This window comes from Peromyscus californicus, unplaced genomic scaffold, assembly GCF_007827085.1.
Source record: "Peromyscus californicus insignis strain IS unplaced genomic scaffold, ASM782708v3 Scaffold_6__1_contigs__length_162567912, whole genome shotgun sequence".
NCBI lineage: Eukaryota > Metazoa > Chordata > Mammalia > Rodentia > Cricetidae > Peromyscus > Peromyscus californicus.
The window spans coordinates 88,402,719-88,427,282 of NW_026294584.1; the positions used below are offsets into that span (position 1 = coordinate 88,402,719).

At 43.9% G+C, this 24,564-nt stretch overlaps 1 protein-coding gene across 2 annotated transcripts in view; it reads right to left on the reverse strand.

Annotated features, from left to right (window-relative positions):
• Dnah6 (dynein axonemal heavy chain 6) overlaps nt 1-24,564 on the reverse strand; it is a 220,711-nt gene that overhangs the window by 79,433 nt on the left and 116,714 nt on the right. For both annotated transcript variants that reach the window (XM_052718995.1, XM_052718994.1), the window contains 10 exons: nt 23,208-23,365; nt 19,567-19,698; nt 18,475-18,646; nt 16,472-16,618; nt 15,191-15,264; nt 12,664-12,818; nt 8,295-8,526; nt 6,703-6,855; nt 4,865-5,005; nt 1,535-1,777 (listed from right to left, as the gene is read on the reverse strand). In XM_052718995.1, the coding sequence (XP_052574955.1) occupies nt 1,535-1,777; nt 4,865-5,005; nt 6,703-6,855; nt 8,295-8,526; nt 12,664-12,818; nt 15,191-15,264; nt 16,472-16,618; nt 18,475-18,646; nt 19,567-19,698; nt 23,208-23,365 (1,607 nt within the window). The remainder of the gene's footprint in view (nt 1-1,534; nt 1,778-4,864; nt 5,006-6,702; nt 6,856-8,294; nt 8,527-12,663; nt 12,819-15,190; nt 15,265-16,471; nt 16,619-18,474; nt 18,647-19,566; nt 19,699-23,207; nt 23,366-24,564) is intronic.

Consider the following 24,564-nt stretch of genomic DNA (forward strand, 5'->3'; position numbering starts at 1 on the left):
CTTCATGGTAACACATCAAATGTCAGAGACAAGTTCAGACAGGAAGCCCTGGAGGCCTTCATTCTGGAAGCTTGTTGACTCGGAGTGGGTCAAGAGCCCTGAGAGTCTGGAGACAGAGCCCTGAGACCTGGGCTCTGATTGCTACATCTGAGCCCTATTTCCTAGAAGTGAAAACCCTTGTCTGGGGTTGTGGAGGTGGCATACAGTCCAGGAGACACCTCCGGAGGAAAGAGGTGCATAAACAAGATCATTTCAAATTGTGAGTAGTCAAGGTGACTGTTGGGCTAGTTACAAGTCATGCATTCTACAAGGCTGGACTCCTGAAAAGTGTTTTAAATGTCCAAGTAGGCCAAGGCTTCTACTTTCTGTGACTAAAATGTTTGAATTTTGGGTCATGTTAATGGCTCCATGGGTAGGAGGATGGCAGCCACATGGGCACCTCACATGCCAGGCCATAGTAAGTACTTCATGAACATTGTGTCTTTATGTATTTGTTTCCTTTGTCCTTTTGCAGTCTTATTTAAATTTCACAGCAGTCCAAGTAGGAGCTACAAGTATTTCTAAAGTTTGCTTTCTAAATTAAAAAAAAAATTCTGTGTTACTTTTTGCTCTTATGAGATTTCATGTAACCTAGGCTAACCTTAAGTTCACTATGTAGCTGAGGACAGCCTTGGACTTCTGATGCTCCTGCTCCATTGTTCATGTGCTGGGATTATAGACATGTATATTGCTCCAAGTTTAGGGTTATCTTCTATTCAAGCTCTCAGACCTTTCATAACAGGCTCAAGGTTGTGATGGAAGAGGCAGAGTTCGTGGCATGGAGACTATGTGACAGTCAAGTCCTTGGTCTTGGTCTGTACATGGTAGAGCATTCACAGCTCATCTCTACTGCTCATCTAAGAGCTTTCCTCCATGTTAAACCCTACGGAGATGGTGAGATCTCTGCATCAAAAACCTTTCTTCCACTGGGTGGCGGTGGCGCATGCCTTTAATCCCAGGATTTGGGAGGCAGAGCCAGGCAGATCTCTGTGAGTTTGAGGCCAGCCTGGTCTACAGAGAGAGATCCAGGACAGGCACCAAAACTACTCAGAGAAACCCTGTCTCGAAAAACAAAAAACCAAACCAAAACAAAACAAAAACAATAACAACAACAACAACAACAACAAAAAACCATTTCTTCTATTTAAAACCCTACAGAGATGGTGGAATCTCTGCTCAACTTCTGTGCTATTGTGTTTTCTTTATTCTATTGAGCCAACAACACATATACATGAAAGAAGGAAAATATAAATATTCAGGAAGGGGAAGGACCTTGTACCAACACAGGAAGACCCTTTTTTTTGGTGCTGTTACAGGTTGTAAAGAGTATGGTTTGGTTTGAAGATGGGGGATATGGCTCAGCGGTAGAGCAATTGCTTAGCATTCCGAGTAAGACAGGTACATAGATATATTATTCACAACCTCCCCTCTGCCCCCTAAAGTTTTGGCTTTAAGCCAAAAGCCAAATTGTTTTTGTGGACAAGACTGAACGTACTGAAACTAACTGCTTCCTTTTTTCAGTGAGCATGGTCAGGTAGAGGTTGATGAGCTCCAGGTAGGAGGTGGGCGTGGTGTAGTAGCGCCTGCGCAGCTCACTGTAGTAGCGGTCCGCCATCTGGGCGACACTCAGGTGCACGTTCACGCACATGAGGGAAAGCTTATCTTTTAGCTCTTCATTTCCAGTGTCGACGGCTGAGAAAAATGTCTTTGACACAGACAGAAGCGCTTCTCTGGGCCACTGTAAATGAAGAGGGCATCAGAAAAAAAACTTCTGTCGGTCATTTTTACAACACATCATTCAACCACTAAGAAACTGTGTTTGTCTGGGGCTTGTCCTTGTCTACTCCTACTCCTGCCTTTGGGGCTTCATGAACCGAACCTTATTACCAGGGTCTCAGGTCTGTGTTTGCTGACCAGTTTGCCCCCGGAACGGTGTCAAGCACATAGAAGGTGCTGATAAACGTTGACTGGTTAGATGAAGGAATGACTGGATATCTTTGCAGTTCCACGCAGGGAATGATGCGGGGTTACATGGACCTCTCGTCTTCGCCGTAATACACAGTTGTGGGGTCGGTCCATCCATGTGATCACTGTCCCGCTCAGACCCCAACTCCTTCTCACCTCTCTGATTCCAAGCTCCCCTGACCCTTAGTTACTCTGTGAGGCTGCTGGGCAGCTGACTGCAGCTGGAGGGACATCCCCAGTGCTCCCTCACACTCCCTGATGGTTGTTTAGCTTTTGAACCAGGCTCTTTCACCCTGGCCCAGGCTGGTCTTGAATGAAAAGCAATCCCTCGGTTTTCAGCCTCCCTGGTGCTGGGATTACAAACCCCACACACGGCGCTTTCCGTAGTTCGTGACAACTTGCTCCCGAGCGAGGCCCAGACATGCTTCGGCCTTTCCTAATGCATCAGTTTTGCAGTCTTGGGCTTTGTCTACCGTTTCCCAGACTTGCACTTTCCTTTTGTGCTACTTTCAGTTGATTGTTTTGTTTACCACATGAATAAAAAGACCGGAAGCAAATAACACTTCAGTGAGCTCTTATCCCCCCACCCCACCCCAGTATCTTCCCACCTGCACCTGTGCCCCTCATCCCTCACTTTTTATCCCCCAGGGTATAGCTTCTTCTCTGACAATTACACCCTGTGCTTCACTGCTATTCAATGACATTGGTTCCATGAGGCCTAATGTTGTATCAGTGTATTCCTCTCTCGTTTTTTTGCATAATTTTTTCTTTTTTATTATTAAGAGATTTTCTATTCATTTTACATACCAACCACAGATTCCCCTCTCATCCCTCCTTCCACCCCACCCACCCACCCAGAGCCTTCCCTCACACTTCATCCCCTATCCCCTTCTCCGAAAAGGTAAGGCCTCCCATGGGGAGTCAGCAAAGCCTGGTACATTCACTTGAGGCAGGTCCAGGTCCCTCCTCCCTGCACCAAGGCTGCACAGAGTGCCCCACCATAGGCACTGGGCTCCAAAAAGCCGGATCACGCACCAGGGACAGGTCCCGATCCCATTGCCTGGGGGCCCCCTAAACAGTTCAAGCTAAACAACTGTCTTGCCTATCCAGAGGGCCTAGTCTAGTACCATGGGGGCTCCTCAGCTATTGGTCCACAGTTCATGTGTTTCCACTAATTTGGCTGGCCATCTCTGTACATTTTCCCATCATGATCTCAATGCCCCTTGCTCATAGAATCCCTCCTCTCTCTCATCGATTGGATTCCTGGAGATCAGCCTGGCACCCAGCCGTGCAAAGGACACAGTCAATAAGACAAAATGACAGCCTACAGAATGGGAAATGATCTTCACCAACCCCACATCTGACAGAGGGCTGATCTCCAAAATATATAAAGAACTCAAGAAACTAGACATCAAAATACCTAACAGTCCAATTAAAAAATAGGCTACAGAGCTAAACAGAGAACTCTCAACAGAAGAATCTCAAATGGCCAAAAGACATTTAAGGAAATGCTCAACATCCTTAGTCATCAGGGAAATGCAAATCAAAACAACTCTGAGATACCATCTTACACCCGTCAGAATGTCTAAGATCAAAAACACTGAAGACAGCTTATGTTGGAGAGGATGTGGAGCAAGGGGAATACTCCTCCACTGTTGGTGGGAGTGCAAACTTGTACAGCCACTTTGGAAATCAGTATGGTGGTGTCTCAGAAATTTAGGAATCAATCTTCCCCAAGACCCAGCTATACTACTCTTGGGCATATACCCAAGGAGTGCTTAATCATACCACAAAGACACATGCTCAACTATGTTCATAGCAGCATTATTTGTAATAGCCAGAACCTGGAAACAACCTAGATACCCCTCAACTGAAGAATGGATTAAGAAAATGTGGTACATATACACAATGGAGTACTACTCAGCAGAGAAATACAATGACATCATGGAATTTGCAGGCAAATGGATGGAACTAGAAAAAAATCATCCTGAGTGAGGTAACCCAATGTATTTCTCTTCCTGGATCACTTTTATCAACACACACAGAGTTTAAAATTGCCATTAAAAAGGACTTGTTTCCTGGCCAGCAAGATGGCTCAGCAGGTAAAGGTGGTTGCTAGCAAGTCTGACAACCTGAGTTTGACCCCTGGACCCACATGGTGGAAGGAGAGAACCGACTCCAGCAAGATGACATCTGACTTCCATATGAGTGTTGTAGCATATACCCTGCTCCCTAAATAAATAATACAACAAAAAATTTAAAGATCAGGCTTTCTTGGTCTCATTGTGCCATTCTAGCCCTTACTCTTGTCTTTCTGTTTCCTTTGGGAAAATCTCTTGAGAGTGTTGCTTATACTCACTGTCTCTGACCCCCCCTTTCATTGAGATTTATTTATTTTTACTTTATGTGTATTGGTATTTTGCCTGCATGTATGCTGTGCATCACATGTGTGCAGTGCTCTTGGAGGCCAGAAGAGGTAGTTAGATCTTTGGAACTGGTGTTACAGATGATTTTTGGCAACCATGTGGGTGCTGGGAATCGGACCTGGGTCGTCGGGAAGAACAGCTGAGCCGTGTTAACTGCTGAGCCATCTCTGCCTCCTCTCTCTCCTTAGTTCTCTCCCCGTCCATGCACTGAAACAGCTCTTGTCGGGATCACAATGACTTCAGTGTCAGTGGCCTCTCCTTCCTTTACAGACTGTGTTTTCTCATTGTTGTGACCATTACCATAATCCTATATCTGAGTAACTTCCTAGAAGCCTTCACAACTAATCCAAGTATCATGAGCTGTGCTTAAACAGCATGGTAGCCCCAAACAAGCAAATCTATCTTCTCAAAGAGGTATCCTGGGTGTCACCAACCTGGACAAACCAGTCAATGGTGCAGCAGTTCACCAGGGATGGGAACATTCGACATCGGGACCTGAAGGCCTCGCCAACTGGGCTCATGCAGAGAACAATGTGCAGCTTCTGTCTTACTCTGCTGATGAAATATTGAAACACCTGATGGAAAAGGTCAGTTTTCAGTTTAAAATAGGAGAAAACAGCAAGGAAAACAAGTGAGGATATTATCATCAAAAACAATTAGCTTAGATAAATGAATTGTCAACATCTATACTCAGTTAGATCGACAAAAATCTAGACTCATTGGGAGGATGCCTGTAAGGTGTTATCTTGCTCATATTACTTGGTGTGGGAAGACCCATCTTAATTCTGGGTGGGACTGTTTTCTAGGCAGGGGATCCTGGACTTTATAAAGTAGAGAAAGGAGCTGGGCTCTAACATGTACACATTTATTTCTCTGCTTTCCAGTTGTGGATGTGATGTGTCCAGTTGCTTCAAGCTCTTGGTACCATGACTTCCCTGCCATGATGGGCTGTACCAATGATGGACTATGCCTCTGAACTATGAGCTGGAATAAACTCTTTCATCTTTAATTAATTTTGTTAGGTATTTTTTTTATCATAGCAACAAGAAAGTAGTGAAGACACTCATGTAGTCTGAAAATATTAAAAATGACAGCTTGAGGCAGACCTGGTGGTGATACAGTAGTATAATACAGCTACTCAGGAGGCTGAGGCAGGAGGATTGCAAGTTCAAGGCCAGCCTGAACTATAGAGTAAGTTCAAGGTCACATTGGGATGTAGTGATATATTGTGTACCCCAATAAAGCTTACCTGGGGATCAGAGGACAGAGCCAGCCACTAAATTAGACATAGAGGTCAGGCAGTGGTGGCATACAGCTTTAATCCTATCACTCTGGAGGCAGAGATCTTTGTGAGTTCAAGGCCACACTGGGCTACATGAGAGAATCAGAACCAGGCAGTGGTGACACACACCTTTAATTCCAGGAAGTAATATGGCAGGACACAGAAAGGTATATAAGGTGTGAGGAAACAGGAACTCGCTCTCTTGAGGCTGAGGATTTCATAGAAGTAAGCTAGTGGCATGGCTGACTTGCTCTGCTTCTCTGATCTTTCAGCTTTCACCCCAATATCTGGCTTGGATTTTCTATTAATAAGACCTTTTAAGATTTGTGTTACTTTGGGAAATTTAGTGAGACTTAGTCTCAAACAATAAAAATGGAGTACTGGAGTTCAGTGATAGATGGCTTATCTACTTTGTGTGAAACCCTGGATCAGTTTCTGGTGTCTCAAAGAAAGAAAAAGACTTGCTGATTGTACTTATCCTCTCCGACCCAGGGCAGTTCTCACGGGGACACAGCACATATCCAGGTATAATAGCCCCAGAGTGGAAGGAGGTGCAGAGAGAAGGGAGGGACGGGGCGCCTAAAATCATGGTGCTGGAGAAGTGGAGGTGGGCAACAGCTATATTGTTCCAGAGAGAGAAAACACATTCCTGTTCCATTGTGCAGAACCTTGCTGCCAGACAAGGGTATGAAAAGCATTAGGCTTCAGCCTGCAGCCTCCCTCAGGCTAGACACTGCAGGTGTATCTAATAAGCACAGGCTCAAAGAAGAATAAGGGGAGCTGACTATGATTGTAATCTCTGTGGGGGCAATAGGATTTCTGATTGTGTTTCCATGGACCCACAGAAAATAGAATACATAGAATTAGAAGGAAAATCATATAAAAAAAAATCTACCTATGGACTCCTTATAGGTGAACTGTGGGCTGCTGAGCAAAAGGCTAAGGTAATTGTTACTTAGAAAGTCATGAAACTATTCTGGAATGGGCTACCTCATCTCTGTTCCCTTCAGAAATTCCAACTTCCTTTGCTTTTGGTCGTGTGGCTGCTAAAACCTGCTCCAGCTCATCCTTTTCGAATAAATTAGGCACTTCACCTGAATTTAGAATATTATTGATGTCTTCAAGGAACTCTTCCACAACGATCTGTAGGGAAAGCAGAGTGGCCATCGTAAGTTCATCACGCTACAGTTATTACAGGACGTTATCAAGTATTCATTCCAAAACTCACAGGTACCAGTTCCACCTTTAAAAGATCCTTAAACCATAGATAGCATCCTAAATCCTAACACAGTGATTCTATTGAGTTTCCATCTTTCTCTCTTCTTTTGTCTCTTGAAGAGTATTTGCATCTGTTCCGGCTTCACTGCTCTTGCTGTGATAAAACACAAAAGGGACCTTGGGAAGAAAGGGCTTATTTGAAGTACAATGCCAGGCTGCAGTCAAGGCAGGAACTCAAAGCAGCTAGTAACATGACATCCACAGCCAAGAGCAGCCTGTTTTCTCAAGCTCAGCTGGCTTCCTCACTCTCTTCTACTGTTGGGACCCCCTGCCCAGGGAATAGAGCTGCCCACAGTGGGCTGGGCCCTCCCACATCAATTACCAATCAATTCAGTCCCTCACAGACATGCTCCCAGGGCAATCTGATCTAGAGAATTCCTCAACTTAAAACTCTTTCTCAGGTGATTCTAGATTGTGTCAATTTGACAGCTAAAACTAACTGGCACAATACCTTACCCATCAAAGTCATATGCACAAGTATCTTGTATTCTGCTCCATTCAGTTACGATTTCATTGTTAATATTAAACCACAAATATGAGAGCACAACACACCAAGGAGACAATGTGCCTTGCATTTCCATGGGCATAAATGGTTGACAATTTAGTTTATATCATGAATCATCTTCAGGCCTAGAGCTTTGCTCCTCAGCTGGCAGCAAATTATTTTCATGCACCAAATTCCCAGGAGTGAGATCAACATGTAAAGTGAATTAATATCAACTATTTCTCATTTAGGTCAAATATGACTTCAGTAATGTTCAATATTTGCTTTTGTTAATTTACGTTTTATAAGCACGTCCTTTTGGGGGATTTAACTGGTATATCGTTGCTTTTTAAGTGAGAGCAAAGTTAGCCACACTGACTTCTCCTAGGGAGGACTACTACAAAACAGCATCTTCTGAACATGACGTGGCTGTGTACTCACAACTCACAACAGCTGTGGCTGTCTGCACAAGACCTGCATGCTCTCAAGCCAGTCAATGTTCCGGCATGGATGGGGAAGTGTGTGCAAAGCCTCAGCCCTTGCTAAGAACCTCCTGATCTCTGATGGCTGATGAGATTGGATGAGCACAGCCCCTCGTAGGTTGCCCATGCTTCAGCAGAGGGCTGTACACCCATGCACACATGGGTGGAACTAAATGGACTCAGTGGGTTATAAAAGAAAAGAAAAGACAAAAAAAAAGACATGAAGTTGGGAGGGGCAACAATACTCTATACTTTACCTGTCTTCAACACACAGTGGATTGTACCCCATGCGTTCCCAGTGGGTGGTAACCCTATGTGCTCACTGTTTGAATATGTACCTGGGTATCTGTGAAAAGGAAAACCATATTTTTGTCTTCCACACCAGCCATCTTGTACAACTTCCTCAGGTCTTCATGGAAACTGTCATAATTATACCCTCGGCTAAGTTCAATCTGCAAACACTTGTAACCGCATATGTGAGCTGCAAGTCTCGTGAGGGACTGCTTTCCCGTGCCTCCTACCCCGACCAGCAGGGCATTGCCTCTTTCCTGGCGAATCATCCGTGCAATCCTGCAGGAAGTGAAGCAGAGGAAGATTGAGTTCAGGTTCACAGGCATGGCTTCTGCTGAGAGGGTCTGCTACGGTGGGGATGGCTGTGGCCAGCTAAGCAGGATGTGCAAGTGAGAAGCGGGCTATCTCAGGCAAATCATGGTTGGAGGAGTGCTATTACTGACTCCTTTCTCCATCTCTCCTCTGATTGACCACAGGCTGGTGGCTCTCTGCCTTAGGTGTGCAAATTTAAAATAAAGGAAGATTTCTTTTCTCTTTGTTTGAATGGGAAGGAACCTTGACTGATCATGGGTCCTGCTCATACATCGGCAAAGCCCAGGTCTCTACCTAGAACGGCAAGCACGCACAAAAATCACTGGATCTAGAATAAGACACTGTGGTTCTGAAGAGGGTCGGGTGTCAACAGGGCCAATCACTGTATAGATCCACAACATTCTAGAAAGCTGTTGCGGTGGCTTGAGTAGGAATGACTTCCATGAGTTCATATATTAGAATGCTGGTTTCCAACTGGGAAAGATTAGGAGGCGTGGCCTTGTTGGAGGAGGTGTGTCACTGGGCTCAGGATTTGAGGTTTCAAAGCTCCGTGCCATTTGCAGTTAGCCGCATCCCCTCGTGTCTGTAGATCAGATACAAGCTCTCAGCCACTGCTCCAGCGCCTGCCTGCTCCCGTGCTTCCTGCTGTGATGGCCGTGGATTCTAACCCTCACTCAGCACTTTCTTTTCTAAGTTGCCTTGCTCAGGGTGTCTCGTCACAGCAATCCAACTTGCTGAGTCACTTCAGTGCAGATCTAAAACAGTGCAGAGGACACCCAAGAAGGAGAGCACGGGACCTGAGTCCAGAGAAAAGTGGAGAGGTACGGACAGATGGGACCACTAACCTGAGAAGGAGGTCAGCAGAAGCTGCACATCTCACGTAGGATATTGTGGGAAATGAGCCATGTTGAAAGAATGCTCAGAATGACTCAGAATGAGAGAGAGAGAGAGAGAGAGAGAGAGAGAGAGAGAGAGAGAGAGAGAGAGAGAGAGGAAGAACACGGAAGCAAAGGAGGATAAACCACGGGGAGAAAATAGAACTTGAGAGACCACATAACAGCCGCTATAGAAGGAGAAACCGGAAAGACTGGAGCTGTCTGTGAGCTAAGGAGACAGCGCAGTGGGGTCACGGGCACCTGTCTGTGAGCTAAGGAGACAGCGCAGTGGGGTCACGGGCACCTGTCTGTGAGCTAAGGAGACAGCACAGTGGGGTCACGGGCGCCTGCTGCCAAGCTGGAAGACCTGAGTTCAATCCCCAGGGCCCACAGGGTAGAAGGAAAGAATTGGCTAACACAAACGCGCGCGCGCGCACACACACACACACACACACACACACACACACACACACACATTTAAGGGTCGGAATCACAAGCCGCACTACCACTTCTATCTCTGGGATCCATATTTTTGACACAACTTAAAAATGTTATGAGCGTCTAAAGCAGGAGTAATAGATTTCCCGCATAGAAATGAATCACATAGGCTGGCCACACAACAGGCCTCAAGGCATCATTTCATGAGATGATATGGCGAGAGACTGAGCGAGGGGCAAAATGTCACATTGTGGCTCAGAGACAATCTCCAAACCTATCCTAGGTGAGTCTGAAGATATACAGAAGAAAGAAGAAAATTTAAAAATCCAAGAAGGCAGGAAGGATGTATAAGAACGAGCAGTACCCATGGAGTTCACGTCTGAATATTGATGATCACATGACCACCCCCTGGGAGTGATGGTATTAACGAATTCTGAGAAACAAAATAAAAAATGTAAAAATAATTTCTTTCAAAAAATTATCATCAGTGTTTGAAATGGGGTTTATAGACGGGAGTGCCGTGGGTACACTGGCAAAAGAACAGATGCGAGCCAAGCAGTGTCTTAACAGCCCAGTGATAAATGGTCTTGTCATAATGCAAGCCGTGGCAAACACGACTTCTTAAATTTGAGTTAAAGAGCAGAAATGCAGGACACATGGAAGACTTTATTTGCTATTATTTATGTGAAAAAAATTCTTGGGATTTAATTGTCAGTTTGCACAAGGACTGGGAATATAAACCCACAGAGCTGTTAAATTGTAGCAAAGGGAGATCCCACTCACTAATAATTTCAAGCTGAGTTTTGCAAAATAAATGTCATCAAATATGGGTACCACTTTTAAAGTGCAATATCAGAAATTTATGAAGCTAAGCATATTGAAGGCTGGAAATTCTCTTTTAATAAGTAACATGAAATATCCAGGGTAACTTTTTAGAGGACAGGGATTCGAGACAGGTTTTGGTATAATAGCTCAGGCTAGCCTCAAACTTGTAGCAATCTTGCTTCATCCTCCCAAGTACTGGGATTACAAGCACTGTACTCCTGGCATGGTCCAGGAGAGTTGTACCTGGTAAGGATAAAGCTAAGAGAAGCAGGGGGAATGATTTGAAAACACTTACAGAGCTTTTATGAAAAAAATCAGGCCTGTTTTGGTTTGGGAGGCCTGCAGTGGAGTTAGAAGCAAAGGTTTGAATATGATTCCCAATCCTGTTATTCATTAGAAGGAAGACTTGAGAAAGTGTACCTATTTTTTCCATGATATAGTCCAAAAGTTGGCTGTAATATTGTTCCCGGTCCAACTTGCTCTTGGATCCCATCAAGGGCTAGAGCTCTGTTCTTTTCTTATGAGCCTGGGTGTGCCTGTGTGGCTGGTTTGGCTGAAAGACTAGGTATAGTACAATAGGTATAACTTCCAAAGCTAAGTTATAGGACCCTTTGGCTTTTCCTCTGCTCTTGCTGTTGGAGCCAGGGCCATTATTTAGAGAAACCCAGACATCCCGCTCCTGCAACATAGGGGCATGTGGAGAGAGCACTTGAGGATAGATGCTACAGGCACTCCAGGCACTGTCTGATGAGACTCTACAAAACACCCCAAGAGAGAGGCCTAGAACCATAAAAGACAACGGTGAAACAGAGCCAACAGATATAAGCATGTCTAAAAAGCCAAGTGGAACATTCTCTGAGCATTATTTGAAGAGAGATTGATATACTGAGTGAAGAGAGGCCTGTGACGTTAAATATGATGTCATGCATCATGGTTTTACATGCTCATTGTTCCTACTCCCTAGAATGGACCTGACACCAGAAGTCACCGGAAATAAATGCTGGCTCACTTGGAAAGGTTATTTTAACACTTAGAACTGTCTAAAAGGACATGAACAAAATGGTTTGTATCCCAAAGACTGAAGATATTCAGGCTCTATACCCACATGTGAGGAATGTCCCTCCAAGAGGGCTGTAAGTGGATAGGAGTCACACTTTTAAGCAGATGGATCTATCCTCAGGGTTCAAAACTATGATCTTGAGCTTTCTCTGTAGGCACACACATAATTAGCCTAATATATCTCTTAAAGCACTTTAGATACTATTTGTAACAAGACAAGAATAAAAACAAACAAATAAAATTGATTAATATTTTGCAATAATAGGGGCTAGAGAAAAAGCTTAATGGTTAAGAACAATTGTTGCTCTTGCAGAGAATTCAGGTTTGGTTCCCAGCACTCTCATGATGTTTATAACTATCTGTAAATCGAGTTCCAGGGACTCCTACACCCTCTTTTCACCACCAAAGGTATCAGACACACATGGTACACATGCATACATGTAGACAATGCACCCATACACATAAATAAATCTAACATCTCCATATTTAGCAATACTGACTTGTGGGATTCCATAGAAAATTCACGTGGTATGTATTTAAAGCATATATTTTGTGGCTAGAGAGATGAATCAGTGATTAAGAGCACATACTGCTCTTCTAGAGGACCTGGATTTTGGTACCAGCAACCACATTGGGCAGTTCACAACTGCTTGTAGTTCTTGCTCCAGGGGATCCAACATCCTTTCCTGACCACCTCAGGCAACACACACACACACACACACACACACACACACACACACACACACACACACAAATAAATAAAAAAAATTAAAAACATTATAAAGTATCTTTTAGTCCACATTGAGCATTTCTACAAGACTTTAACTCGACTAACGCATCCAAAGTGCTATCCTTTAATAAAAAACAAACAGGATCTATATGTAACTGGGGGCTTGTAGCATAGTACCTTGACACATGCTCTATGGCATCCTGGAAGAACACCAGCTTTACTTCCTTAGGGTTTGTGAGGTTATAGTCGTCAAGATAGTCTTGTAGAACATTCCCAATTTTCTCTATGTCAGGCAAATCATCGTATATGCGGTCAGACATATCTGCTCCAAACTGTAAGGCATTTTATGGGGACACACCAAGTTGGATCAATTACCTTACATAGACATATGACACACACAGTCTGGGAAATTCATTTCACTTCATCTTTTCAAGCGGTAGGTTGTAATGTCAATGATTTTTGCAATAAAATTCATGCAGAAAGGAGTTTGGAAGCATCTTAGTTTTTTTTGTGTGCAATCCAATGCTCTGGTTCATACTTTGTTCTTAGGGTGTTCACACTCAAAAAGGTAACTGAAAATCTGTATGGCAGATTGCTCTCTCTATGAATGATCATTCCTGGACTATATGTAGTTTTGTTGTTGTTGTTTGGTTTTTGACAACAGCAGCCACCTACAGCTAAATAATGTTGAGAATAAAAGTTAGGTGTAAATGAAAAGGTAATCGGGTTCCTTGGTTGGACCAATTGAGGATGACTTTTCTGTGCTGTAGAAATTTCTGGGAGACACCTAAAATACACCTGGGCAAAGCTAATGGAGTTCTGCTTGCACCCAGGGGCTCACACGCAGTAGGCAAATGCTCTACCACTTAACGGGAGGCAAATGCTTTATACCACTTAGTCAAGCCCCCAACTCAGGTCTGGCTCATCTACTTTACTTTGCTCTGTGTGTGTCCAGGTGAGTGTGTGTGTGTGTGTGTGTGTGTGTGTGTGTGTGTGTGTGTGTGTGTATAAGTGGATATTCTATTATGGGGTCAGAGGACAACCTTGGATGATATCTGTTCTAGAAGCCTTCCTTTTTTTTTTTTTTTTTTTTTTTTTTTTGTCTTATTGGCCCAGAACCTTGCAAAGTAGGCCAGGCTAGTTGGCTTGTGGTTTCTGTGGATCCCCATCTCTGCCCCTCATCTTGCTATTGCTAGGATTATAGGTGTATGCTACTGCACTTGGATTTTTACACGGAGTTCTGGGGATCCGAACTCATGTTTCCATGCAAGCACTTTACCACCTTGGCCACCTCCCCAGGCCTGTCTTTTATCCTTCCATTTGATAATGCTATCACTAAAAGCACATAGCAAATGTAATTTGAGAAAACAAGTCCTTGAGCTTTATTTATTTTACTTACTTTGTTGTGTTTAAATTGTCTTTCTTTCCTTTAAAAATTTTGTTGGTAATTTTGAACATGCATACAATATATTTAGATTATATCCATCTTCCCCCAACTCCTATAAAATATCCCTCGTATCCCCCTCCTAATTAATGCTGCCTTACATTTTTTTAAAGAATTAATTGATTGGTTGAGTTTTATAACCATTGAGTCCAGTCCAATCAGTACTGCCTATCTGTGCATGGGTCTAGGCCTGTCCACTCGAGCACAATTGGTGACTTTCCCGGCCACCAATTACTGATAGCTCCTTGGCTAGGGGTGCGGGCACCCATGGGGAATACTGACTGCTTTAACCTTGTACAGGACTTGCACAGGCATCTGTGGCTGCTGTACCTTAATTTTTTGTGATAACTTTATATAGGTATATTTCACATAAATACATTATCCTTTTCCCTCATCAGGTGGAAATACTCATCTGGAGTGCAGCCCTGCATATAGCTTATAGAAGGACCGGTTTATTTATTATCAAATTATTAGCTTTGATTGGCAGGCTGCTATGTACCTTGCGCTGTGTGTGAGGCTGAAACTTCGGTGAACAAAATGGGCCTATGGCCTTTGGCCTTGAGACATCAAGGATGTGTTCTGCAAGTAAGAGTTAGTTTGTGCAGCAGATGGTAGTTTGCTATGTAGGTGGGGTGGAGTTGAGTAGGGATGGGAGATTTGTTCTAGGAAGGTTCAGAGGGTAAAATTAAGCCCATGTGTTGACATTTTGGAAGGATGGAGAGAAGAGTACAATGATATAAAAGGTAATTAAATATAAGAATGCTACTAATTAGAGTTTCTTGAAATTAAGAGGGCATCTCCTTTGACTAATAAGCTTTTGTGGTTGGAAGCATTTGGTCAGGGGTGGCACAGCCATGTAGAATATGGTCTGAGTTAAGGACGTGTGTCATTGGAAGGGGGATTTGAGGTTTAAAAAGCCTCTTTGCCTCCTTCTGATGGTGCTGGTTTGAGCTATCACCAAAATGAATGTAATTTTTGCTGCAAAAGACCAGAGACTGAATGCTTTTTGGTGTTGCAGATCACCTGTCTTTGCCTCTGCTACTGCACTCTGCTATCAGTGGGCAAAAGAGTGAGTGTAGCTGCGTTTAGCTAGAACATAGTTATAAAAACCAGGCAGCAGGCAGGTTTGGCCCATGGAACTTAAGCTTGCCCACACTTGGCTTAGATATTTAGTCTTTTCAAATGCAAAATCCTGTGTAAATGAACTGGATCTGGAAAACAGCAAATTCACTAAAACCAGTTAGGTAATTAACTACTCACCTTAATGAAATCACCAAATATGATAGGTTTATTTAAAAAATATCCCAGGTCAATTGCAATTCCAAAGTGCTTGTCTGTTAAAACACAAAAGCAACTTTACTATGGGAATCAGCTTGAATGTAGCTTTTTTTTTTTTTTTTTTTTTTGAGACAGGGTTTCTCTGTGTAGCTTTGGAGCCTTTCCTGGAACTCATTCTGTAGCCCAGGCTGGCTTCGAACTCACAGAGATCCTCCTGCCTCTGCCTCCCAAATGCTGGAATTAAAGGTGGGCACTACTACCACCTGGCAAATGTAGCATTTTAATAAGATCTGCAGAATAATATCTGCAGTTGATATGAAAACTGAGAGAGAGCTAAGCAAACAACATACTATTTTAATTGGGTGGATAATTTCCCAGATTGAAGATTATTTAGCAAGTATTTAAAAACTTTTGTTAAATAGTAAATATTGAAGACTTATTCAATAAAAAGGATAATTTTAGAATTATAGTAATTTCTTTTTATTTTAATCTACTTAAAAAAATTAAAAGCATAACACTTTTTTTTGAGACAGAGTTTTATACTGTAGCCAAGGCTGGTCTCAGACTCATGGCAATCCTCTTGCTGAAACCTCCTGGGTGCTTGGGTTATGGAAATGAGATACTACACCCAGATAAAAATATGTTTTTCAGTTATCACATAAAATAATGGCTTTCATTATGCCAATGTGACATGTGCAGGTCATCGTTTTTGTTTGTATTTCCCCTTCTTTGCTCCTCTCCTTTTCCCTCTATCTAATCCTATCTGTGTCCATGTCAGATATGTGTGACTCTGTATCACACGGGTCTGCTTATAAATATATATAGCTACATCTGGATTCCCCATGATAGAAGAAGACATGTGATATTTGTCTTTCTGTTCACCCACAACCCTCTCTCGTCCCCTCCCACATCGTTTCAGACTGCATCCTTCCTGCCCTTCTCCCTTCTGCTACAGGATTCATCAATAGTCTTTGTATCTCTATTCCTTATATGAGAGGAAACATGTTATCCTGGCTTCTTATTAGACAATAGTCTATTTCTCCACTTTCCTGCCTCTATTTCTGATTTCATACCTGAACGAGACTACCAAACCTTGCTTTATTCTAGTAACTAATTTTCATAATATTTATATATATATATTTGAGTTATCAAAAATTTTAGTTATGAATGACTAAAACTCAAAATCATTTCATTTCCCTGATGAAAGCCAAATTACTTTCCTGTTTTTTAAGAATAAAAGAATAGCTAAATCAAGATATTTACTGGCCATTTCTGTCAAAATGACATGGAAGTAGTGTTTGTCTTCATTATTGATCAAACGATCATGGAACACTCTTTGACACTCGTGGCAAAACAGTCGAAATATTTGCATTTCTTCTCTTATTGTTCCTGGGTCACATTGGAGAATACCTGTGTGATTTTTTAAGAAAAGGAAAAAAGGGAAAAATTTGCATTCATGAACTCATTTATCACAGTTTTTTTTTTTTTTTTTTTTTTTTGATTTTTCGAGACAGGGTTTCTCTGTAGTTTTGCGCCTTTCCTGGAACTCACTTTGTAGACCAGGCTGGCCTCGAACTCACAGAGATCCTCCTGCCTCAGCCTCCCGAGTGCTGGGATTAAAGGCATGCGCCACCACTGCCCAGCTACATTTATCACAGTTTAATAAAGTAGGAAACATCCCAAGTCCAGCTTGGGATGGAAAGAAGTGGTTAGATTTGGGATATATTTTGAAGGGGAGGTTGTTTAAGGCCTGTGACCAGAGGAGTTAATGGTAGTCCCCTCTAGGGCAGGGAAACCCATGGCCAGTGGTGGAGGGATGAAGCAAGAATCTACTTTTCTGCGTGTATGAGACAGGGTTTCACTATATAGCTCCGGTTGACCCAGAACACACTTTGTAGACAAGGCTGGCCTAGAACCCACAGAGACCTGCTTGCCTCTGCCTCCTGAGTGCTGGAATTAAAGGCATGCATTAACACATCTGGCTAAGAATCTACTGTCAATCTGCTAAGTTTAAGAAGTTCAATTGGGCATCTGAGTGAGGACCCTGGGAAGAGCATGGCATGTGGGGGACACTCGCTTAGACAGGAGGCTGAAATCTGTCTAAATAGAGAACTGACTGAGGAGGTTGGACAAAAAGTGGACCCAGGACAGAACCCAGGGGCCACAATTTTAAGGTAGAGCGGATGAGCAGCCATCGATGCAGATCGAGTGACAACAACCGGGGCAGAGAAGGGAACACAGGAGAGCTTGTACCCTGGACTGCTGGGGTGGGGGAGAGGGGCAGTGCCAAACACTGAGATCTGGCCTGTGGGAAGCCAAGTTAAGTCCAGGGTTAGGTATACTCTTCGACTGACACATGTTAAAGGTAGAACTGAAGGGATCATGAGGAGAGGCCTTTTTTTTTTTTTTTTTTTTTTTTTTTTTTTTTTTTTTTTACAGGAATCTTTCTAGAAAAGGAGAGGAATAGTACCTCAGGAGAATTAACTTGATCTAATAGAAGAGAATTCTATAAAAGTGAAGTGGAGATTATAAGGAGCAAATCTCCACTGAGGAAGGTGGAGATAGACCTTCATAGCAGAGGGAGTATACAGGGGCAGTTCAGCTCAGGGCAGGAGAGAAGTTGTTTGGGAGATTTGGGAGATGAGGCGTCTCTGGTCTGATTACTTCTATTTTTCAGTTTTCTCTTTCTCACTTTCAGCTGGAAGTGAGAAGGGGGATGGATGCTGGGGATTTGAGAAAGTTCTGGAGTTCAGCGTGAGGTAGGGGGGTAAGGGGACTTGAATAAGCTATGCTCTGTGTCTTAGCTACCTTCCCGCTGCTGTGATAAAACACCCTGGCAAAAGCAGCTGCGGAGGTAGGAGAGGTTTAGCTTCCCTCACAGTTCCAGGTAAGGGTCCGTCTTTTGGGGGAGGTCAGAGGAGCGGGAGCTTGGGGCAGCTGTGCACAACACATCCACAGTCAGGCAGCAGACAGGAGAGTGGACAAGTAGAATGTGTGCTCAGCTTACTTCCTCCTCCTTACATAGTCTGGATCTCAAGCCCAGGGAATAGTGCCACCCGTAGTGGACAGGTCTTCCCACCTCAACTAGCCATGCCAAGAAGGTCCTCTCCCAGGTGGTTCTAGAACTCATCATGTGGAAAATTGAGATTAAGCATCGTGCTAGGGGCGCCTCGTTGAATCATAGACACCTTGGTGCACATGATTCTGAGAGAGTTGGTGGAAGGCAATGGAAATGCAGAACCAAGGATGAAGGTTCAGTACACTACCTTGTACACACTTGGATAAGTCTCTCAGGTTAAAGACGTAATGGGACTTGGCTGGGGTTGGCAGGAGATCGACACTCATCCTGTTATAAATCTCAACTGCAGCTTCCACAATGTTCGATGAAGTTTGCTTTACAGCTGGTGGGAAATCAGCCAGGAAGCCATTCAAGATGGCCTAGAACCAGAAGTGTAATGAGAGTTACATTTTTAAGCCAAATATTTGTCTTTCAAGTACTCTGGTTCTGATACCCTTTCTAAGCGCAACTAGAAGACTAAATTCCAACACAAAGGCATCTGTGTGTCAAGCCCTTGTTCAGAATGTACTCTCAAGAACAGGATTTTTCTTGTGATTTGTGGTTGTTTGGGTTGGCTGAGTGGAATTCAAAGTGATATGTGACTTACCACAAACTTTCCATTTCCTGTCTTTGTGACTCTGTTCCCTCAAGAAATCTCTGTTCCTCTCTGTCAATTTGAATCCTCCTCCAAGGCCAGCCTTGGGTGATTGGCGATGGCATGCCCTCCCTTGACTCAAGTTTTGTCATCATTCTTTTCAGAATAATGTTTCACATTTATTGGACACTTCTGAGTACTTCTAGGTTAAGGTAACAATGTGCTTCCTATTTAAAAGATGAGTCATTTGTCCCTTGGGGAGGTTAGTACACGTGGGAGAGAGATGGCTGATGGTTCATAGTGGTGGTAGGAGAGTCGATGAAGTCTGTCTGAGATGTGCGGAACTGGAGCTGCCTGGAGTGGTCTGTGGTTTGAGGGGAGACCCAGGCCTGGATGTCATGTCTGAAGTGTGAGCAGAGGTAAGGGCTGGGCAGTGGAAGAGGTCTGCCTTCCTTAAGAACAAATGCCATGTTTAATCTGTCTGCATTCCTAAATGGTCTGCCTTGTGAGACCACAACTACAGCAATCAGTGATGCAGACACTTGTCAGCTGCTCTCTGGGTGCCTACGGTCACATGCTTCCTCCTTAGGAAAGGGATGGAAGGGGTCCCTGGAAACCCAGCGGACTGTGTTGACTATGAGATCCAAGGCTCTCATGTTACATATTTTCTTTTCTCCATCTTGTCAAGTTAGAATCCACACTCACCTGAAAAATCTGCTTTAGACTGTGCTCCGAGGGCATAGGGAGGCACAGCATGCTGAAGTGTCGGATGAAGCGGGGTGTCACAGGGTTGCGGCCCCCTCCTGGGGGAGCACACGCTGATACAATTGTTACATCCTGTGTGGAGAGAAAGCCACTTGGGTCACTGTGCAGAGAAAGAGATAAGACCTGCCCTCCCCCGTATCAAGACTTGGCACCGACATTCTTTTGAGGACCTGTCAGGAGCCAGCATTGCGGCCCCGTGACGAGCTGAGGTCACTGTTCCTACCCTCATTTCATGATGGAAAAACCAAGGTCTTGGGTGTTTAACTGAGTTGCCCAGTTGGCAGTGTCGGGGCTGTGTTTTGCAAAGGCCACTCTGGGGTCTGGGCAAGATGGCTCAGGGTATACGAATGTGTTCTGTCACCCTTGTGGATTCCTGGGAACTTCCCTAGCACCAGGTCTCGACTACCCTAACTGTCATCAGAGAGCCTGCATCCAGTAACTGATGGAAAACAGATGCAGAGATCCACAGCCAAGCACCAGTCCGAGCTCCAGGAGTCCAGTCAAGGAGAGTGAAGAGGGATTCTATGAGCAAGGGGCATCAAGATCATGATGGGGAAACTTACAGAGACAACCGAACCAAGCTAGTGGGAACTCGTGAACTTTAGACCAACAGCTGTGGAGCCTGCATGGGTCTGGACTAGGTCTTCTGCAAAAGCGAGATAGTTGTGTAGCTTGGTTTGTTTAAAGGGCTCCTAGCAGGAGGATCAGGATCCATCCCTGGTGCATGAACTGGCATTTTGGAGCCCATTACCTATGGTGAGACACCTTGTACAACCTTGATGCAGAGGGAGGTGCTTCAGCCTTCCTCAAGTGCATGTACCAGGCTTTGCTGACTCCCCATGGGAGGCCTTACCTTTTCAGAGAAGGGGATAGGGGATAAACTGTGAGGGAAGGCTCTGGGTGGGTGGGTGGGGTGGAAGGAGGGATGAGAGGGGCATCTGTGGCTGGTATGTAAAATGAATAAAAAATTTCTTAATAAAAATAAGAAGGAAAAAAATGCATTCTGTCTTGTAGGGGACCATAGTTTATGGTTGTAGAATTTTATTCCCAGCACCCACATCAAGTGACTTAACTGTTTGTAGCTCCAGGGGATCAAACACCTTCTTCTGGACTCCATGGAGGTATGTGCACAACCCCCCCCCCAATAGGCACATAATTAAAAATAAAAAAATAAATCTTTAAAGACAAACAGTGGAGATTAAAAGGCCACTCTGGCTGTCTGAAGATCAGGGCGGAGACCTAGGGTGTCTAGAGATCAGTTCAATGTGTTAGTTTAGTCCATTGGATATTGTTATGAGATAGAGACTATTGGCTTCAGAAGTCTGTGTGAGAGAGGGCTTCAGATAATGACCATGGAAATGAAAAGGAAGTAGTGATCAGAGAAATATTTACAACAGATAACCCATACATTCAGAAGAAATTCTAGGATTTGGGCTGGGTCTATTTGTCTTTAAGCTAATGATACCCTTTGATTTGCAGGGATACTGGGAGAGTTAAATGACATAGTAGAGCTTGGTGTAATTTGTTTTTACTATGAGCAAAATGGCTTACCCCAGACATGACCCTTTGCAGAACAGAAACACAGCAGGCAGTTAATGCAGCATCCCATCCCCCCAGACTCTTAAGCATTGCTGATGACTTGTTGGTTGTACATGTCATCACACTGGGGCTCCAATTCTCATCTTTTCTCCTTTAGGGGCTGCAGATTCTCTATTCTTGCCTCCTCTCTAATCCATTCCTTTCTCACAGCCAAGGAGATCTTTCTAGAACACTTGCTTCCAAGACTCCCCACCACTAAGAGGATAAACCCACATTCTTCATCATGAACCCACAGCCCTCTGAGGTGTGAGTTCTGTTCCTCTTGCTGTTCCGGATTCACATTTTACAGGACATGGGTATTTCAGACTCCCTGTTTATGAAATATAAAGTGTTCACTCCCTTTGTTCTGTGTTTATAATCTAGGTTCTCAATCACCTGCTTCTCTCATCCTCAACCCAGTCCCAACCCTGAATTCTGTCTCTGCTGCTTATCATCTTCCACTACAAATGTCTGCCTACTCTCGAACACTCCACTCTGGGAGGCAAGGACAGTTCCATTTGCCACCCATCTCCCCAAACAGCCTGGCAAGAACTCAGTGCAGACAGGATGAACTGAATTAAAGGTAAGAAACACCCAGCCAGGTTTTATAGACTGAATTTACCCAGAAACAATGTGAAGTCTTAATTTGCGGTAAAAATTTGATTGCCTTTGGAGACAGGGAATTTGACGAGGTGATTAATGTAAAATGATGTCTTTAGGGTGACCCAAAATACTAGATGAATGATACCTTTGTAAGAGATTGGGACGCAGAAGGAAGCCAATTGCTGTGGTTTGAGTACAGTTTGCCTCCTTTATAACTCATGTTGGACTTTAATCCCTGTTATGAGGCATGTGGAGAGGAGAAGCTTAATCCAACCATGTTTTGAGATGTTAACTTTAGGAAGTGATTAGAATTGGATAAGGTCATCAGAGTGATACTCCCACTATAGAGTTATTGGTGACCTCATGAGAGCAGGGACAGAAAAAAAGGTACATGCTTCTCATATTTCTCCATGTGATGCCTTGCTGTTGTATATATAGCATTTCCCCCTGCTACTTAAGAAGTTGCAAAAGGAAGCTTCTTCATACCAGGACAACTAAACATAAACAACTTACAAGTTTCAGGAAATACCAGAAACTTACTAGATTCACAAGACTCCTGGATTCCCAAGGTTATATAGGTAGTAACGACTGATGAGGAGAGGAGACTCAAATGTTGAGCTGCCTGCAAGTTGTGCAACAAACTCCAGATCTAGCTATTGTGAGTTGTCACCCATGCTAGGGGTGGGGGTGAGCTTTGGGTGAGGCAGCTGCCCCTGCTTTTCCTTCTGAGACAGGGTTTTACTCTGTGACCCTGGCTGGCCTGAAACTCATGATATAGACCAGGCTGGCCTTAAACTCACAGAGATCCACTTGTCTCTGCCTCTCAAGTGCTGGGATTAAAGCCATGTACCACCATATCCAACTCCGCAGCTGCCTTTGAGTCACCCATGTTCCTGTAAGTAACCCTTTATCCACACTTGTAAGTAAGCCCAATAGACTCATTGGTTTACCAGGTTGGATTTTGATGGTATCTTTATTTTGGTCTACCATTGGTTCCCCATCTGCATTGAGGGGACATTTGTACATATCTCTCCAGTGTCACCTACTACTTGCACCATCCCAGTGGTGTAGCAGGAAAGCTGTCACCACATGTAGCCTCTTGCTCTAGGATCAAAACCACAATCTGTAATAAATCTCTTTATAACTTACCCAGCCTGTGGTTAGCAACAGGAAACAGACTAATAAACCCATGTAAAGACATGAGAAGGAGGACATCTACAGGTCAAGCAGGGAAGTCTTAGAGGAGTGGAGTCTGCTAACTCGTTGATCTTGAACTTCAAGTCTTCAGAATTATGAAAAACTAGGTTAAGCTACCCAGACTGTAGTATTTTGTTATAGTAGCCCTGGCAAATAACACTCCATATTTGAAGACACCAATTACTGTAAAATCTAAAATTAACCTGTATTTCTTTCCAAAAGAGTTTGTTCCTATCATAAAATCCACCAAAATCTTGATATTGCCGAAGTAATTCAATGGGCGGCTGGGAGCCATAGCGATCCAGTCGGGGCATATTCAGATCGTCAACAAAAATCACGACTCGTTTGTTTCCTGGTGCTCCTGGGAAAAGAAAAATAAATTTAAAAGAATCACAATTTGTCATCAGAAAATGTAAGGCCATTTTGTTGTTGTTGTCGTTTGAAAATGATTTGTCCTTACAGAAATTCATGTTGAGGCGTGGTCCGTGGTGTGATGGAATAGAGAGGTGGTGGAACCATTGGGGCATTTGAGGTCATGAGGGATCTGCCCATCCACCCTCTTCCAGGAGATACAGGCATTCACATTGTCCTGCCATGTGGTTCCCCATCCTTAGTCTCAGAAACATGTGATGATGCTAGCTCCCCAGTGAGGTCTGGACCTTTCCAGATGTGAGGACCAGATGGCTAAGCACCTGAGCATGGGGGAGGAAGGGGATTACCTTTCCACAGAAGGAAGTAGAGGGATATTGTGGTGGTTTGAAAGAACATGGCCCCCATAGGCCCATAGGGAGTGGCACTATTAGGAGGTGTGGCCTTGCTGGAGTATATGTTGGAGGAAGTATGTCACTGGGGGCAGATGCTCCAGTCAGGCCAGTGGCTGAAGGTCCCTTCCTGTTGCCTACCAATCTTTATGTAGAACTCTCAGCTACCTCTTCTGCACCATTTTTTGCCTGGGTGCTGCCATGCTTCCCATGATAATGACAATGGGCTAAACCTCTGAACTTTAAGCCAGCCCCCAATTAAATGTTTTCCTTTATAAGAGTTGCTGTGGTCATAGTGCCTCTTCACAGCAATGGAAACCCCAACTAAGACAGATACCAAAGGTTTCCATTCATGAACACCGCTTCACCATTCCCATATGGAAAATAGGCTTTGATATTTGGAAGCATCCCAATCCCATCAATGGAAATTCCTGGACAGTAGGAAGGAAGCACAGGTGAGTTCACCCATTCTGGCCTTCAGGGCTTGAGAAAACAGCTACAGCCTCGTGGCTGGGATTAACGATAGGTGGTGGTTCCAAGGCAACTGAAGCTAATTCAGGCCTCCACTCCATCTTCTGTCCCAGAGAAACCACGTAGCAAGACTAGACTGGGAAGAAAAGACCTAAGGGAATAATTCATTAAAAATGTGGAGCTCATGCCAAAAAGCCAGACTGGCATCTGCTGCCCTGTGTTTGGCTGAGCAAGGCAAAGGGGACCAAGAGGAGTCAGTGAGGCAGTTGGTAACCCCACAGTTAGCATATGGAGGTCAGTGCATGATGGACACTGTGGAAAGCCGCTG